Below are 17,173 nucleotides of genomic sequence, written 5' to 3'. Positions count from 1 at the left end.
ATAACGCTTGTTGATCACCTTCTTGCCATATGGGTCATGCAGCTCCTGAACTTGTATAGACCCATTGCTACGTTCCTTGATGACTTTGTATGGACCGGTCCACAGTGGCAAAAACTTCTTATCCATTGGGTGGTCCAATCTGTTATCAAAGCATAGCACAACATCCCCCTCAGCAAAGTGTCTTTCCCATCCCTTGCAAATCTTAGCATCCAAGTGGGCCTTTTGTCGATTCTTTTGGATCTCTGTTTGGTGTAGTGTAAGGCGTTGGGTTTCATCTAACTTCTCAAGTTGTACCAATCTGGCCTCTACATGTTAATCTTCTGTCATCCTCTGTTCTTGTGCCAGTCTCAAGGCTGGAATCTCTATCTCTAGTGGTAAAATTGCCTCAGTACTGTACACTAACTCAAAAGGAGTGTAACTTGTAGACGTTTTATGGGTGATGTTGTAAGCCCACACGGCTTCAGTGACCTTCTGATCCCACTGGCTCCTATTCCCCGTGGCCATTTTCCCCATGGTTTTACAAAGGAGGCCGTTGGTCCGCTCCGTTTGTCCCATGGACACTGGATGATAGATGCTAGAAGTGCGGTGATCAATACCCATGCGATCCATGAGCAATTCTACTGCTTCATTTAAGAATGGACTCCCATGGTCAGATACTATTTCCATGGGTGTCCCAAACCTTCTGCAGATACGTTCAAATATGAAATTTGAAACTACCTTACCATTTGCAGCGAGGAGGGCGATAGCTTCAGCCCACTTAGTGACATACTGATGAGTGGCTACCAAAAGATACTTCTTTTTGTAGACAGTCATGGGCAAGGGCCCGACAAAATCTATTTCCCACTTCTGAAACGGATGGATGGACATCACTGGGTGATGTTGCCCAGGACGCAAATCTTTCCTACCAAAGAATTGGCATGGTTCACAGGTTTTGCAATACAAAGTGACATCCTTGAACAAGGTCGGCCAATAGTATCCAGCATGTAAAATCTTCTTAGCTGTATAGTCACTGGCATAGTGACCTCCACAAAATCCATCATGATAATGCTTCAATACCTTAGGTACTTCATCTGCATCAATGGCTTGTCTTAGTACCCCATCCATGCCTTGACAGTACAACACCCCATCAAAGAGGGTGTAGCGCCTACTATCTTTGCAGATCTTCCTTCTCTCATAGCTAGTACTTTCTGGAGGAAAGGAGAAAGCAGTCAGAAACCTGTAGATACCACCATACCATGGATCCCCAACTTCTATGGCTGCTATAAGGGTTACATCAAGGCACTCCTCTAAATCAATCAAAGCATTCTTCAAGTTGGAACAACCCCCTTTTACAATTTTGAAAGAAAAATCATATTCTTGTAGAACTGTCAACCATTTGGCCCACCGGCCCATGGGATTTGGTGATTGAAGAACCTGCTTTGAAGACCATTGCTAGAGATTATAATGAAGGACTTTCCAGCCACATAATGCCTAAATTTCTCAATGCAGAACACCAAAGACAAGGCATGCTTGTTAGCCTTAGAGTAGCATCGTTCAGTTTCGAGCAATTATCGAGAAGCAAATTGAACAGGATACTTGAACCGATCCTCCCCTTACTGGAGAAGAATACCTGCTAGAGTGTGCTCACCAAACCCAGGATTGATATAGAAAGTCTTTGACCAATCAGGATTGCGTAGAATGGGTTTTGATGCTAGAGCATTCTTGATTTGTGCAAACCCATGATCACAATCCTCATTCCAAGAGAAATCAACCCCATCTTTCAATAGCATAGTCATGGGTCATGTCAAAGCAGCATATTGATCAATGAAACGGCGCTAGTATCCTACTAGATTGACAAATGAGCATACCTGACATTTGGTTGTTGGCGGGGAGAGCTTGAGGATAGCTTCTACCTTCTCGGGGTCAGGCTTGACGCCCTCAGATGAGACAATATGTCCCAGTAACCTCCCTTGAGTGGCTCCAATGGTGCATTTCTCAGGGTTGAGATTGCCATTCGCATCATTGACCCTTTGGAAGGCCAACCTAACCTTCATGACATGCTCCTTACGTGACGAGAATATACAGAAATCATCTAAAAACTCCTCCAAGAAATCCCCAAAATAAGAAGCAAACACCATCCGCATAAATCTTTGAAAGGTAGCAGGAGCATTGGTGAGGCCAAATGGCATTACTTTGAATGCAAATGTCCCCCAGGGTGTGGCAAATGTGGTTTTAAGAACATCTTCTTCGGCAATTCTAATTTGATAAAACCCGCAAAAGTACATAGGCAATGGAAAAGAGAGATAGGAAAAGAGAGACAAAGATTGATGAATGAAGTTGTTGCTAATCTTGCCGCCTAGACGAGCATAGTGGGCAAAACTCTTGGGAATTGTGTGATCAAGGGCTTGTCCTATGATCATGTGTGTTTGTGTGCACATGTGTATGTAGCACACTAAGTGCTATGACGTGTCTAGACCATGACATAAGTGATGCACATAGGGAGGTGCCTTAGATCTATGATCTAGGGAATGATTTCCTTTGATGTAGGAGAGGTGCCTATGATCTAGGCATTCTATAAATGAGAGGCTTCCCTCTAAAATCAATAGAACACAATTTTGTCTTCACCCTGTTTTCTCATCTCTTGCCATGATGCATCTCTTCTCTCCCACCACTCTCCAACAAAGACCCCTACCTAAGGGGGTAATCCTTATTCAAGAAAATTAAATTCTGACTCAACTCGTGGGGTTTGAACCCAAAACCTGTTGCCACATTCATAACAACTCGAAAGCTTGGCTACAGGGCTGTGTATGCAACCTTGCGAGGATAGCTCTACGAAATTCAAGAGGACAGCTCTCAACATTTGCTCATTAACTTCCTCGCGTACTCTATGCATAAATTGGAGATTCAAATTCGAAGCTACATTGATCATTAAGTAGTAATAGAGAGTGACTTTATTTTTAAACTTTTTGATAAATTTGAGAGCCAATGCTTAAGTCAGGTACGAGCAGTTTGAAGGGGGTAATCGAGGAGTTTGAAGGGGATGATTGGGTTGGATGGGTAGGTTCGGGGGAATCATTGCACCTCCTTCATAGACATCTCTACAAGTAGCTCAAAACACTCTACAATTATTATCAAACACAGAGGCCTATAGCTTCTAGCAGAGACATGATATCAAAGATTTAAGCAGATCTAGTGATGAGCCTTGAAATGGGCTTTGCTTTGATTTAAGTTTCGTAAGAAACAAAGAAGCGGTTGAAAAGTTATGGGCATTTTACTCAAAGGGAGTAAAAACTGTTTGGAAAAGAAATAGTCACACACAGAGAGTCATAGAATTTTGGTCTACCATCTGATGAAAATATAGAGTTATGCTCCTTGAAGAGATCTTCGCGCTGATATAAGTTTTGTCAAAATCGAAGCATCGAGTAAAACGTTATAAGCAAAATAGTAGCAGGGGGTCAAACAGTCATGAAAAACACCTACTCCTTCTACTGATGCCAACTTTGGAGAATACTCCCTCCATGCTCAGACTTCATCAATGATCCAAAGCCCATAGACGTCGCCTAGGAGAGAGGAAAGAATGCCCTTTGTGGCTTGAGAAATGGGTGGACCATGTGTGCGCAATGAGCGGCCGAATAGACAACACTTTTGACCACTTTGGAAGAGAGAGCAATGGAAAAAGGGGAGAGACACTCAAGAGAGAGAACCTGGAGTGACCTTCATTACCAATAAAGTGAGACTCCACTCAAATACAACTCAAAATACTACAAACACAAGGGAGAAGAAGAGGTTTCATACATACAAGAGGGAGCGGGATATATGAGACTACTCATAGAAAGAGAATGAACTAGAGAGATATGGACTCAAGAGTCTACATAAGAGGATATCTAGAAGAGGGAGAGAGAAGGCGCATGGAATAGGCTTGAAGAGACTAGAGCTACAGTAGCATGAGGCTCAATGGTGGAAGAGATGTTGAACAAGGGAGAGGAGGGCTCCTTTTATAGAGATTCTGTCACCCTCATTCACTCATTTACAATTGTTGCTTACAATTGCTGCCTGTAGATTCCTTTCCCCATCAATCACATAAGCCTGTATGTCACCATCCATGTCCTTTTTGGCTACTCTTGCCATGTGTCCCATAAAAAGATGCTCAAGACTCTTAAAATATTGAGAAAGTCAAGAGTCTTCCCACATGGAGCCCATAGGGACCCTCTCTTTTCCATATGTCAAAATCCTCCTTATTCCACATAGGAATTCTAGAAGGATTCCTCTTGACTTCACACTCTTCCACACTCTTCCACACTTCTAGATAAGAGAGAAGTGTGGTATAAGGATTCTAGAGGCAGTGTGAAGTCAAGAGGAATCCTTCTAGAATGTGGACATGAGACCCGCCTCTTTATATGACTCACTCATCCTATTTTCTAAAAACCCCATAATATCCCATACACAAATAACTTTCACCCCATACCAAGGTATTTATCATTCATACACATGGTATTTACAATTATCCATTCCACTCATTCTCTCAATCCCATAAAATATCTTAGAAAATAGAAATAAGTGAGAGCCACTGGGCTATCACTGGATACTCACACTCTAATCAAACATAGAGAAAAGCAATACCAATGCCCAATAAAACATATCAATTTTTGGTGTCACATCTTTCCTCCCCTAGCAGATCCTCTCTAGTAACATAGAGGGTCTATTGGCCCTCAAGGTGGTCGAGCATAGAAGAATTTAAGGCGATACTCAGTGGTGCCTCTAGGTATCACCATGCCATCAACATCCTCAAGCTGATTAACAGCTATCAAATCTCATGACCAAATCTCCTTCTGCAATATCCTTCTTCTTGCGTAATTTGGTATCAAAACAGGCCTTACGCCTTTTTTGAGAAGCTTAATATGCATTCATCCAAGGCTACTAGCTGTACCAAGCATTGAGCATAGGCATCCTCCTATCCTTCTATTCTTGCTATGTATCTCCAATTCGATGGGCAAAATGGCTTCTATCCCATACACTAGTTGGAATGGTGTAAACCCAATAGCTAGCTTGTGTGTGGTTCTGTAATCCCATAAAACTTCTGCCAAGTGTCTATCCCAATGCCTTTTCTGGGTGTCTACAAGCTTTCCCATTGAATTGCACAACAATTCATTTGTTTTCTCAACCAAGCCATTACATTGGGGATAGTATGGCATGGACATGCTATGATTTATCTTTAGCTTATGCACCACATCTTCAATTAGTTCATTTCTAATTCCTCCATCAATGAGAATTTCCAAAGGACAACTAAAGCATGAACAAATTTGATCAAATAGAAATTTTATAAGTGTGTTTGCCGTCCTATTGACTGTGGCCTTGGCCTCTGCCCATCGAGGCGCATAATCTGTGGCCAGTAATAAATAATTATTTCCTTGAGATGAGCAAGGGAGTGGTCCCACAAAGTCCAACCCCCACCTCTCAAAAGGTCCATATGCTGGAACATGCTTCAAGGGCCCAGGAATCAATTGTCGCCTTCCAAACTTTTGGTAGATTGTACAACTTCGACACCATTCATATACATCCTTATGGAGGCGTGGCCAAAAGTAACCTGCATTAAGAATTCTCCTAGTTGTGCTCGCTGAAGCAAAATGACCGGAGCATTCATGACACATTTCCAGGATTCTCCTAGTTTTCATGGGATGGACCACCTGACGGAGCACCTTATCTTTTTGCAATTTATAAAGAATGTCATCAACACTAATATAGGGGCAAGCTTTCCTTACCAATCTCTGCTTTTGTTGTGGAGTTAACCCTTGAGGAAACATGCCTTCTTCCAGATATTTTCGAACATCTTTTAGTTCTGGCCATCGAGTGTCTACCAGCGAGTGTCTACCAGAGAACCCCCCTCCTAGTGTTGTACTGCAATGGCTTGAGTAGCTAACTCATCTGCCCTTTGATTTTCTAATCTGTTTATATGAACAAGCTTACAAAAATCAAACTCACTACATAGTGCCATAACCTTCTGATTAAGTTCCTTCAAATGAGGACTTCTTGTCTTGTAATGCCCTTGCATTTGCTTTATAATAAGCTGATAATCTCCTCTTACTTCCAATTCTTTAACTTGACTTTGAAGACAACCCTCCAAACCAAGAATCAAAGCATTATACTCAGTTGCATTATTAGTTGTGATACCTGGAAGCTCTTGTTCTCTTGCCCACACCTCTTGACCTTCGAAATTCATCAAGACCATGCCCCCAGCTCCTTTTTGGCATGAAGGACTAAAAGCCATATCAAAATACAAGACAAAAGTTGTTGGTGGTGTCTCCCTTTCATCTTTAATGTCCTTCTTATATTTCTTTTCTTCTCTTAGATCCTCCCATCTTGTGAGCAAATCTGCCATAGTGGACCTAGTGGTATTTTCAGTGACAAAAGAGAAAGAGAACTCCTGAAGCTCTGACAACCATTTTGCAAATCTCCCCCCAAGATTAGGCTTGAAAACTAAATATGCTCATACAAATTGAGAGGTGAGGAAGAAAAAAGGCCGAGGCAATAAATAGGAGCAAAACTTTCTGAATGAAAACACCAAAGAAAGAGGTTGCTACTCCATTTCTTCATACCTTGTTTCCACCTCTGTAAGCTGTTGGCTGGCATAATAGAAGGTTGCATTCTACTTGCCTCTCCTTTTTGCAAAAATACAGCACCAACTGAACGCAAAGATACACTTGGATTTACATAAAAGTCTTGAGACCAATCAGGGGGCTTCAATATTGGACCCTTACTCATGGCCTCCTTAAGTTGCTGAAAAGACTCTTGTTGCTCCACACCCCATTGGAAAGAAACTCCTTTTCTTGTCAACAAGTTCATGGGATTCACTATCTCTGTGAAATCATCACAAAAGCATTGATAATACTTGCTCTTTCCTAGAATTTTGCGAGCAGTCACACTGTCAAGACTTAGCAATGACATGATTGCTTGAACCTTGTCAGGATCCACTGTGCAAACCTTCTTCAGACACAATATGCCCAAACAAGACTACTTTTGTTTGAGCCAAATGACACTTGCTAGGATTTAGACACCCTTTTGATTCACCAATCCTGGTTAAGGCCATCTTTAACTTCTCCATATGATCTATGCGTTGAGAATAAATGCAAAAATCATCTAAAAATAGCCTTATGAAATTTACCAAAAGTAAGGCTCAAGAACTTGACTCATGAACCTTTGAAATGTAGCTGGTGCATTGGTCAACCCAAAAGGCATCACTCTAATAGCAAAAACTCCCCAAGGTGTGACAAATGATGTCTTCTTTTGATCTTCCTCCTGAATGCAAATTTGAAAGTACCCTGAATACCCATCACATACAAAATACATCTCATGCCCTGCTACTTGGTCTAGTATTTCATCTTGGAATGGCAAAGGAAAATGATCCCTCTTAGTGCATGCATTCTAAGGACAAAAGTCCACTACAGGAGATATCCATTCTGAATCATCCATAGGAAAGATGAATCTAGCCTCAAGTAGTTGTGTTACCTCTTTCTTTAGTGCCTCAGCTTGGATCACCCCCAATCGCCTTAAGCATTGCGCAACTAGCTTTCTTTTTTGCTTCAACTCAATCTTGTGCTCCACAAGAGAGACTGGTCGAACCTATGAATAGCTTGTTGCAAAGAGATATGGGAAATCATCTAACACATCCAAGTACTGGAGCTTCTCACTACCTGATAAATCACCAAGAAGCTCTTCATTGCGTTGGTGTCATTTAGTGTGCTCCACATCCTCCACATGAAGTGTCTCTACAGGATCTTCTTGTACCACCACCTTATTCCCTCCTGACTCACATCCCGATCAGCACCAAGACAAAGACCAATGGCCACTCCTTCCACCTCACCCTTTGAGCTAGTCTCCTTGGAGCTACACCCTGTCAGAGCTTGAACTCTCTGATGTTGAAGACTCCTCCTTGAAAACTTCCTTTTTGTGGCTTCTGATGTTGTAGGGCACCTTCTTATCATTTCCTTGCAAAATCAATTCTCCAATATCCCACTTTTGAACAGCTTTCACCTTGCGTAGCCAAGGCCTTCCCAAAATCAATGGATAGGCACATGCATCTGACTTGGTAGGGATCAATTGAAAAGTAGTGTTATGGATACATTTGACTAAAGTAAAAAGGCATAAATATGAGTGTGTGCTTGTATGTGTGGCAATAGTATAATAAAATATGGAGTGCATAGGGCCCAGGGTTGAGGTGGCAGGGCATGACCATGTGGCACCCTTCCATGTAAGAGGACCCATAAGGTGTGTTGTACATAATCCATGGTAGTAATATTATAAAATATTAAGGTGGCATGGCTCCTCCATGTGCCACCCCTCCACCTAGGCGGTCCCATGCTTGCATTTAGTGAGATATGGCTCAAAGTCCATGGGAGAAGTAATATAAAGTAGGTGGAGATGGATATTATATTGGGTTATTCCCTCCATATAGGATAGGCCCATGTGGGGGAGGTATAGAAGGTCCAAGAGTGCAAGTTAAATAAGTAGGATGAGGTGGCAAGATTCTTTGCGCCAACCCTCCACTTGTCCTCCTAGATGTTTGAACGTATTATAAAATTGGGAAGAGACCAAGGGAGTATCATAGACTTGGGATATGGGAGTTGATATATGTGGAAAAATGTGGCCAAGCGTTATCGCACACAATTGAGAGTGCGTAACCGCCTAGCCCACTTGGGAGACTCTTCCACACACACCATGCATGTGGGAGGATGCATTTATTGGGAGAGACCCTCTCTCTTAGCTATAAAAGGAGCGGGCTATTCCTTGATGAGACACGCTCATTCTTGTAAAGCCACCTAGCTAGTACTTTGATTTTCCCCTTCCCTTCCTTTCAAATAAAGCATGGTCCTCTTCCCTTGATGTCTCCATCTTTACATTCCTTCTCCCATCATGTACATGCTCTTCTTTCCCCTCTCTCTCTCTCCCCTTGTGCCATAGTCTCCCTCTTCATTCCCTCCCCTCTTAGTCTCTTTTCCCCACCCAGGTTAACGCTTCTCCCCTCACGTTCCCTATTCCTCTATGGCTCTCAAGCGTCGCCATACCTATCCTCTAGCCTCTTGTCTTGATTTCTTTTCCGGCTAATAGAAATGGTGTGGCTGCTGGGATCAAAATCTCCATGGCTTGTGGTGTAAAACCTGTTACTCGTATGACTGGGTGCAGCTCTGCGGCCTCTTCCATGTATAGTTCTCTACTTTTACACCTTCAAACTGTGTGCCTTCCCTGTCTCTACGGCTGCAAAACCTCCCTACTTTTGCGCTTCCAATCTGCCTACTTTCTGCTCGCGGTTCTTATGTGTATTCTAGCTGGCGAATCTTCTGCTCGTACCGGTGGCATCTAAAAAACTGTAACATCCATGCTCCCTTTGAGTTCCTGCGTGCGCATTCGTGCGCCTATTGTGTACACCCGCATGCATCGCGGACAGATCATGATGCTATTCTGGGCTCCTACGTCTTCTGGTCACGGATAGTTTTTTTTGCAAAACTGTAACAGATCATGCGTCCCCCCTCTCTTCTTCTTCTCCTTCTCTTTCTCTTCTCCTTCTCCTCTCCTCTCCTCTCTTTTTATCAAAGAGTGGGATATGAACCCAAGACCTCCCCCTTCACAAAAGGGAGACTTATCATTGGGCTAGCAGATAAGAAGTGATGAAAATGTAATGATTTTTGCTTATATATTGAAATCTCGGGAACTGTAACTCTCTAATCGTGGGGAGTTTTCACATGCTGTAAAAAGCAAAAGTACTTCACTTCATGTGCTCTACTCATATCTCCTGACTATCTCCTACTAGATTGGAGATTCTGAACTTTTTCAAGTTTACTTCACGGACGCATGCCACACGAGGAGGGTGGATATTTATGTCACTTCTCGACGAGTTTAAGGATTTGGTGCCTGGTCCTCCGCGCCTTACGGCGACCAATGGGCGAGATCTCTTTCTTGATCTTCATGTCGATCTTCAACACCTGATTGTACAGTGCATTGCTCAAGGAGACGACGGGTGGGATGATACACCGTGGATGATTCAAGGTGAAGAACTAGTGATACGCTGGGAGGACTTTGATTTCAATTCTACTCATTGTGCAGTGATCGAGCTACTTGCTGCTTCGGAGGTAATTAAAAGGGTGTCCTTCTTCGAAGGGTGGGATGCTCCCCAAGCTTGGGGGGAGATTTGGCACATCTGCCTATTAATTCATGTGGATAAGCTCGTCTTGAATGGTTTATTCTCAATCTCACTACAAAGGCTTCTAGGCCTCGGCTTGGTAATGTTTCGACCAAGGAATCCCTTTGTACCTAATCAACCCTTTGTGCCTCATTTTGAGCTTGAAGTTGTAATTCTTTTTGGTCTAAAGATAAACTATCAATAAAGGATTGCAAGTTTATTTAGTGCTGAATGTTTGGCTCAAGTATTGAATTCTCCCCACCCTCTCCTTCTACCTATCTTGGACTACTGAGAAACTTGGGATGTCCGGATTTTAGTCTTGGTGTGATGACATCTTGGCTCCTCCAATTTGACGGCGCATACAAACCTTCGACCAAGGCTGCTGGTGTGGGTGTGAAGCTCACTTCACCAAGGGGTGAGGTGTATTGTTATAGTAAGTCTGCACCAGCAAATACTTGCAACCAAGCTGAGTACTTGGTACTCATTTTTGGGCTACAAAAGGCGCAAGAACATCGTATCAAGCAACTTGAGGTGCAAGGAGATTCTCAACTCGTGTGTGAATAAGTTAGTAGAAGATGGAAGGTGCGGAGCGAAGGCTTGGTTCCATGACATCAATAAGCATTGGAACTTTGCAACCAATTTGAAGAGGTAAAAATCCAGCATATCCCTCGAGCTCAAAATCTAGTTGCTGATTTCTTGGCACGTGAAGCTTGTACTTCAATCACGCATGACGCGAGTGGAAGCACCACCCCAACAATGCTGCAAGCCACGAAGGAGGGTGATCATTTGTAAGGAATGCAAAGGTTGTGGTCATCATGAAACTAAGTGTTGGGCATATTTGATACGAGTTTACCGACTTCGGAAGATCATTAGAAAGGTCCTCAAGGACATTTCTCAAAAGAAGGATGCCAGAACGCACACCCCTTGAAGAAATATGGCGATTACAAGAATTGGAAGAAGCTGAGATGATGTATAAGCTCTCCAACTGTTGACATTTGTCATGGCATTCATGTTTGCCTTGATGAACAACTTGATGCAGCGCCGTGTCTCTAACCCTCGCTTGTAAAGATGGATGTGATATCATGAGGGTTGGTCCTTTTAAGATTGTCTATGAGCTATTCTATGCTGAAGATTATTCCGTGTAGTATTTCACAATACACCAGTCACACTTTACCCTGCCTATGTGTGCTTTGTGGATGTATCTTTACCTGATTTTCAGTTCAAGCTACCTCTTTCCATTGTTTGCCCATAGATAACCCCCTTTTTGTCTCTCTCTTTTCCATTTTCCAAGCATGGCTGACATTCCCGTGTTCTGTGGACGGGTTGAAGAAAATCCAAATGAGTATCTTGTGGCCTCGTTGTGTTTCTCTCAACTTTCTTACTGAAGATAGATGGCTGTTGGTTCTTCCCACATTTCTAGAGGGTTTGTGGCTCAAGTGTGGTATGAGAAGCAGGCTGAAGATGTGTTGGGGTAAAGGGCAGTGTGCCCACACACTTGTACAATGCCCATGTATACTCATATATATATGATAGAGGAATAAGCTGGAGTAGCTTTTTGCTCCACCACTTTTGGTGTCTCCTTATCCCTTTGTGTGTGCTCTCCTCTCCCACAATTGGTATCAGAGCAAGTCGTGGTGTTTGATCTGCGGGGAGCTTCGCGAGGGCTTGTGGTGTGTGTGGATCGAGCATTGAAGGAGCTTTGGATCGATGTCTCTCGTGGAGAAGACGGGGCAGCCATAGCTATGCTGATCTGCTGATCTGAGCTCCGGGAGCTCGAGGAGAAGAGCCTGAGGAGAGAGTTTAATGGAGTAATCGAAGCTACAGAAGTGGGCATTGAAGGAGGAGTTGTGAGCCTAAAGTGCTAGAGCTTAGGCTTTGCAGGCCACGGAGGGCGTTGGAGAGAGGCACTGGCCTTTTTGGAGCTGCACTGTGGAGGTGTCATCAGAGAGGCTCCCGTGAGATATAGAGTGAGTCTTGGAGGTGGCTGGAGCAAGCAGTCGTTGGAAGCTATCATACGAGTCTTAGAGGCGGCTTGTGTCTTGGAGCTTGGTCGTTAAAGCACTGTTTAGGCTTGCTGCTGCTGCTAAGGCTGGAGCTTTGAGCGATGCACTCTTGAGGCTGAGCCTTCATTGGAGAGCATTGTTTGGAGAGGGCTGTAGGGAAGCTCTTTGTAGATGCAGCTGCTGCAGATGGCTCGTGAGCCACTGCGAGCTCTTAGATGGAGTAGATAGGAGTCTCTTTCTCTCCATACCCTTCTCCTTCCCGTGAGCAAAGGAAGAGCAGCCCAGTGATAGCAACAACATCCACTTTGGAGAAAAAGAGTGAGTTCTTTGTTTTTAGTCTGGAAATCTAACAGTATTTCAGACAGTAAAAGTGAGCAGAATGCCATTTTCGACAACAAGTATTTGCAAATCCATAAGGATTTAGGCTCGGTGTCCAACAGAGGAGTCGGAGAACTTTGGAAGGGCTACGTTTTCTCTATTGAAGCTCGGTCATCTGAGTTTATAGTACAGAGTTATTTACTGTCCAAAATAGGGACAGTTTGATGATCAGTGTGTAGACAGCCATTTTGCAGACTGTATATCTTTTCACCTATGTAGAATCTACCGCTGCGTTCAACTAGAGAGTTGTAGATCCTTCAAAACACTACAACTTTGCTGTTGGACGCAAGTCGATCCAACTTTTGGATCAAAAGATATTGCTGTTTAAAAACAGTAAAAGCATAAGTACAGTGCCAATTTTATTTTTGCAGATGTCACAAGGGTACAACGGATGCATGATATTGTCGCTTACTTGGATGCACAAATGATATAGTGGTACATGCCATTTGGATGCCATTTTGGTTGTCAATTGACACATTTTTGAATGCATCATTCCTCACATGCTGTGAGAGGTCTCAAGGTTGAGCAGAAAATACAGCCTTGGTAACATTTGTGAGGTGTCTTGATGCTGAGTTCAGTGACATTGATAGTCACTTTGCATTGATTTGTTGGGTTGATTTACATCTTTTGGACAACTTTGGTCCTTTAGTTTTATACTGACTTTTCATAGGGGAGACTCTGATAGATTTATGACAGGCATTTGGTACGCTTTTATGCATGAAAGTGGATACATGTTTGAGCTGGTTTGTGCTCATTGACTTGCAGGATACTTGATGTATGCCCATAGTATTTCTCATGATGTCACTTGGCAGCAAACATTCAAGGAAGCTGCTGCTGTTGTTTTTATGACAAAACAATCATTTTCAGGACTGAATATCTCTTTCCTGGTGCGGAATTGCACTTTGTGCCAAACTGAAAAGTTGTAGTTCACAGAACATACTACAACTTTACTTTTGGAAGCAAATTGATCCAGTATAAGCTGCAGGAGTTACAACCTCTGCAAGACCACAAAAAGTTGCAGTCTACTGTCTATTTGTGACCAATGTGCAAGAAGCTGTTTTTCAGGTGAGAATATCTGAGAATCCACAAGGATTTGGCTCTTGAGCTCAACTGATAAGTTGTAGATCTTTATACCAGCTACAACTTTGCTGTTTACAGCTTTGGCATCCGGTCTTTCAGTGAAAAGATATCGCTATTCAAAAACAGGGACAGCGTGTTATTTTGCCCAAAGTGGCTGTGAGGTATTGTTGTAGGAATTTCTCTTGCACAACAGTGAATTGGGAACTCACAGTAAATTACAGAAAGTGATTGGAATCTCACTTCAGTCCAAGGGCATTATTGGCATTTTGGCAATTCACTTTGGCACATTTGGCAAGTGGTGAATGCTTGATTTTGTTGCCAAAGGATTGCGCACTTGAGGTGATGCATTGGTGATGCAGTAAATGCCATTTCGATGCATTATGGATTTGCATTGGTGGATGCCGCACTGATGTTTATGGATAGTTGAGCTGGCCTCCTATTGCCATTGGTTGAGCAGGCATTGCTCATTTGGTTTAGTGCATTTCTTACTTGGATTGCCAGGCATTGGCAGCATAGTTACCGCGGAACAGGAACGTTCCGCGAACATCGGATGCTAGAACGGGAACGGGAATGGGAACGGGAGCAGATTGGGAATGTCGGGGAATGCCACATCATATGACATGTCAGCATATGACATAAAATGACAAAACATTTAAAATATCCAATATTAAACTTTAAAGTCTTAAACATTAAAAATTTAAAAACTCCAGAGTCCAGACTCCAAATTGAAACTGAAAAGAAAGTACATTGCATGAGGATATATAATAGCTGAAAATACAAAAAGCTGGCTGTTGAGTACAATGTACATATGACAAAAGTATCAAGTATGACAAGTACAAAACTAGCCTCAAGGGCCAAGGTAACTAGTGAGTCAAAGACTAGTCATCAGCAAGGGGTGTGATTTTTTGGTGAGCTTTTTGTCATGAGCTTTTTTTCAATTTTCATGAATATTGTGAGCTTTTCATTCACCTGAGAGAGAGAGAGGGGGGGGGTGGAAAGTTTGGGTTATGGTTGCAGTTAAGAGGAGAGAGGGGGGGGAGGGGAGATAAAGGAAAAGGGGAGATGGTCGCATGGGTAAAGTGGCATGGAGAAGGGAGGGGAGGGGAGTTGGAACATATATTTGTCATCATAGTTAGAGGGGGAACTTATAAGGTATGCAAAGAGGAGTGCAAGGAGGAGAGAGAGGATGAGGAATGTGAAACTTATGTTCATCTACTAAATGTAAAGGGGAAGGGAGAGCATATGGGAAATTTGTTAATTTTCAAAGTGTATAATTTGATAGATTTGACCTCATATTTGGATTCCTCGTCGAATTCCGGTCATTTTGAGTACCAACATGACCATATCCCGATAAAAATTGGAAAAATGGTGTTTTTGTCATTTTGGCCTGTTTTGGGCCTATTTTGAGTCTGCGCTAATAGGCCCAAAACAGGACAAAATGACAAAAACACCATTTTTCCAATTTTTATTAGCGCAGACTCAAAATAGGCCCAAAACAGGCCAAAATGACAAAAACACCATTTTTCCAATTTTTATCGGGATATGGCCATGTTGGTACTCAAAATGACCGGAATTCGACGAGGAATCCAAATATGAGGTCAAAAGTTTCAAATTATACACTTTTAAAATGAACATATCTCCCATAGTTCCTCCCTTCTACTTTGAATATGGACATATCTTCCATAATTTTTTGCCTCCTACTACCACTCATATCCGCCCCCCCCTTGTGCATAGTATACACTCTTCCACCCCTTCCACATGCTATGAAAATGAACATATCCTATATCCTCTCCCCCTCTTTCTAGCCTCCCCAGCTTTCTTATAACAAAAACATGTATGGATTTCTAAAAAAAGCTCGCAAAAACAAAGGAAATGGTAAAAAAGCTCACATTAAAAAGCTCGCCAAAAGATTTTTCCCATCAGCAAGTGGGATCTCATCCTCCTGTCCAGGCTGTCCCTCAATCTGCTCATCCTGATGCTGCTCCACATCATCCTCTCCCTCTGGCTGATCCTCAACATCATTGTCATCAAGATCAAGGGAAAATCCAATAAATGGCTCTGAAGTACACTCAGCCCTGAACTTGTTCAGCAAACGCAAGTTTGCATTAACAAATACAAGGTCATTTGCCTTTTGGACACCAAGCATGTTCCTCTTCTTGCTTGCAATGTTCCCAAAACTGCTCCATAAGCGCTCACAGGGCGAGGAGCTAGCACCCTGGCTAAGCACTCGAATGGCCAATCTTTGCAACAATGGTGTATCTGCCCCATAATCCTCCCACCACCGTGCACTGGATATCTTGAACCTATCATTTTGTGCATCCTGCAAACCGAAGAGGCCTCTCTTTTGTCGATAAAAGGAAAGGTCTTCACGAACCCTCCTATCATCTCCATCGGGTACAAGCCTCCTCAAGATATCCTCCCAACCCTGCACAACCTTTGCATCTGTCTCTTGTCCTTTACCTTGAAATTCTGGATCCACCACAAATGCAACAGCCTCTAATGCAAAGTGATACTCTGTCCACCTGCCTGTTGCAAGACAAGATAGCTCTTGTCTCCTACCCCCATCCAAAGTCTGTAGAGACTCTAGAGATAGGATTCTCTCAATCATCCTGTCCATCCCCTCGTACACCTTGCCAATGCAAGGCTCATCTCCATCAAGAAGCCTCAACATAAGAATGATTGGCCGCACAACCTGCAACAATGCCTCAATAGTGTCCCAAAAAGTGTCATCAAGAACTATGGACCTGCATCGAATACCTGCCACTGAGGTGCGCTCTCGCCATGCATCCCACTCCTCACAAACTACATGCTGCCTCAAATGATTCTTCACTTCAAAAAGACGCTTTAGCATAATGAAATTATATGCAAAGCGTGTTTCTGAATACTTTAAGAGATCCTTTGGGGATCTCTGTCGAAATACAGCCAAAATGTAGTTGTGGCGAGTGATAAATGAAACAATGTGATTGTCCATTTCAATAAAAGGCTCCACCCACTACATCTTACCAATATCTTTGAGGAGATTGTTGAGCCCATGTGACATGCAAGAAGTGAAGCAAATATGTGGGTACCTATCCTCAATGATCCTCCCTACTGCCCTGTTTGAGTTCTCTCCATCAGAAACAACTGGATGACATTATTGGGACCCACATAATCAATGGCTTCACTCCAAATATTTGCCAATCTCTCTGCAGTTTTGCCTGCCTCTGAATTGTCAATAGCTTTAATAAAAAAGCTACATCCTCTGGAGTATGCAAGGATACCCTGAATGGAGCGGCTCCTACTGTCACTCCAACCATCACCCATGATAGTGACGCCACATCTATGCCATAAGTCCTGAATGGGTCCCAAGGCATCCTCTATGGCCATCCTCTCTGTGGCTAGAAGTGTAGTGCGCAATGCCTCGGATGAGGGTGGAGCATAGCCAGTCCGAAAGAAGCAATCTCCTTCACCATATCTGCAAAGTATGGGTTGCGGGCCTTTACCAAAGGAACATCTGCAGCATAAAAAAACTATGCCACTGCTACATCTACTTGTGCCCTCCTCCCAGGGTGCCATGATGCCA

General features: G+C 43.0%; 1 protein-coding gene across 1 annotated transcript; it reads right to left on the bottom strand.

Moving 5' to 3' along the window:
- Nucleotides 1-15,496: 15,496 nt before the first annotated feature.
- LOC147890317 (uncharacterized) lies at nt 15,497-16,527 on the bottom strand. The gene has a single exon (XM_087390262.1). It carries the CDS (start codon nt 16,460-16,462, stop codon nt 15,497-15,499), a length of 966 nt encoding a protein of 321 aa, XP_087246388.1. The 5' UTR covers nt 16,463-16,527.
- Nucleotides 16,528-17,173: the final 646 nt, after the last annotated feature.

Source organism: Dipteris shenzhenensis, chromosome 19 (assembly GCF_047967505.1).
Source record: "Dipteris shenzhenensis isolate YYH24624 ecotype China chromosome 19, Dip_SZ_1.0, whole genome shotgun sequence".
NCBI classification, from domain to species: domain Eukaryota; kingdom Viridiplantae; phylum Streptophyta; class Polypodiopsida; order Gleicheniales; family Dipteridaceae; genus Dipteris; species Dipteris shenzhenensis.
Note: the sequence above shows the minus strand (reverse complement) of the source record. Positions and strands in the feature narration are given on the sequence as shown.

What these genes read in the sequence shown, in the direction of transcription:
- LOC147890317 (XM_087390262.1), bottom strand. Translation starts at nt 16,462, where the DNA reads ATGCTAAAGCGTCTTTTTGAAGTGAAGAATCATTTGAGGCAGCATGTA.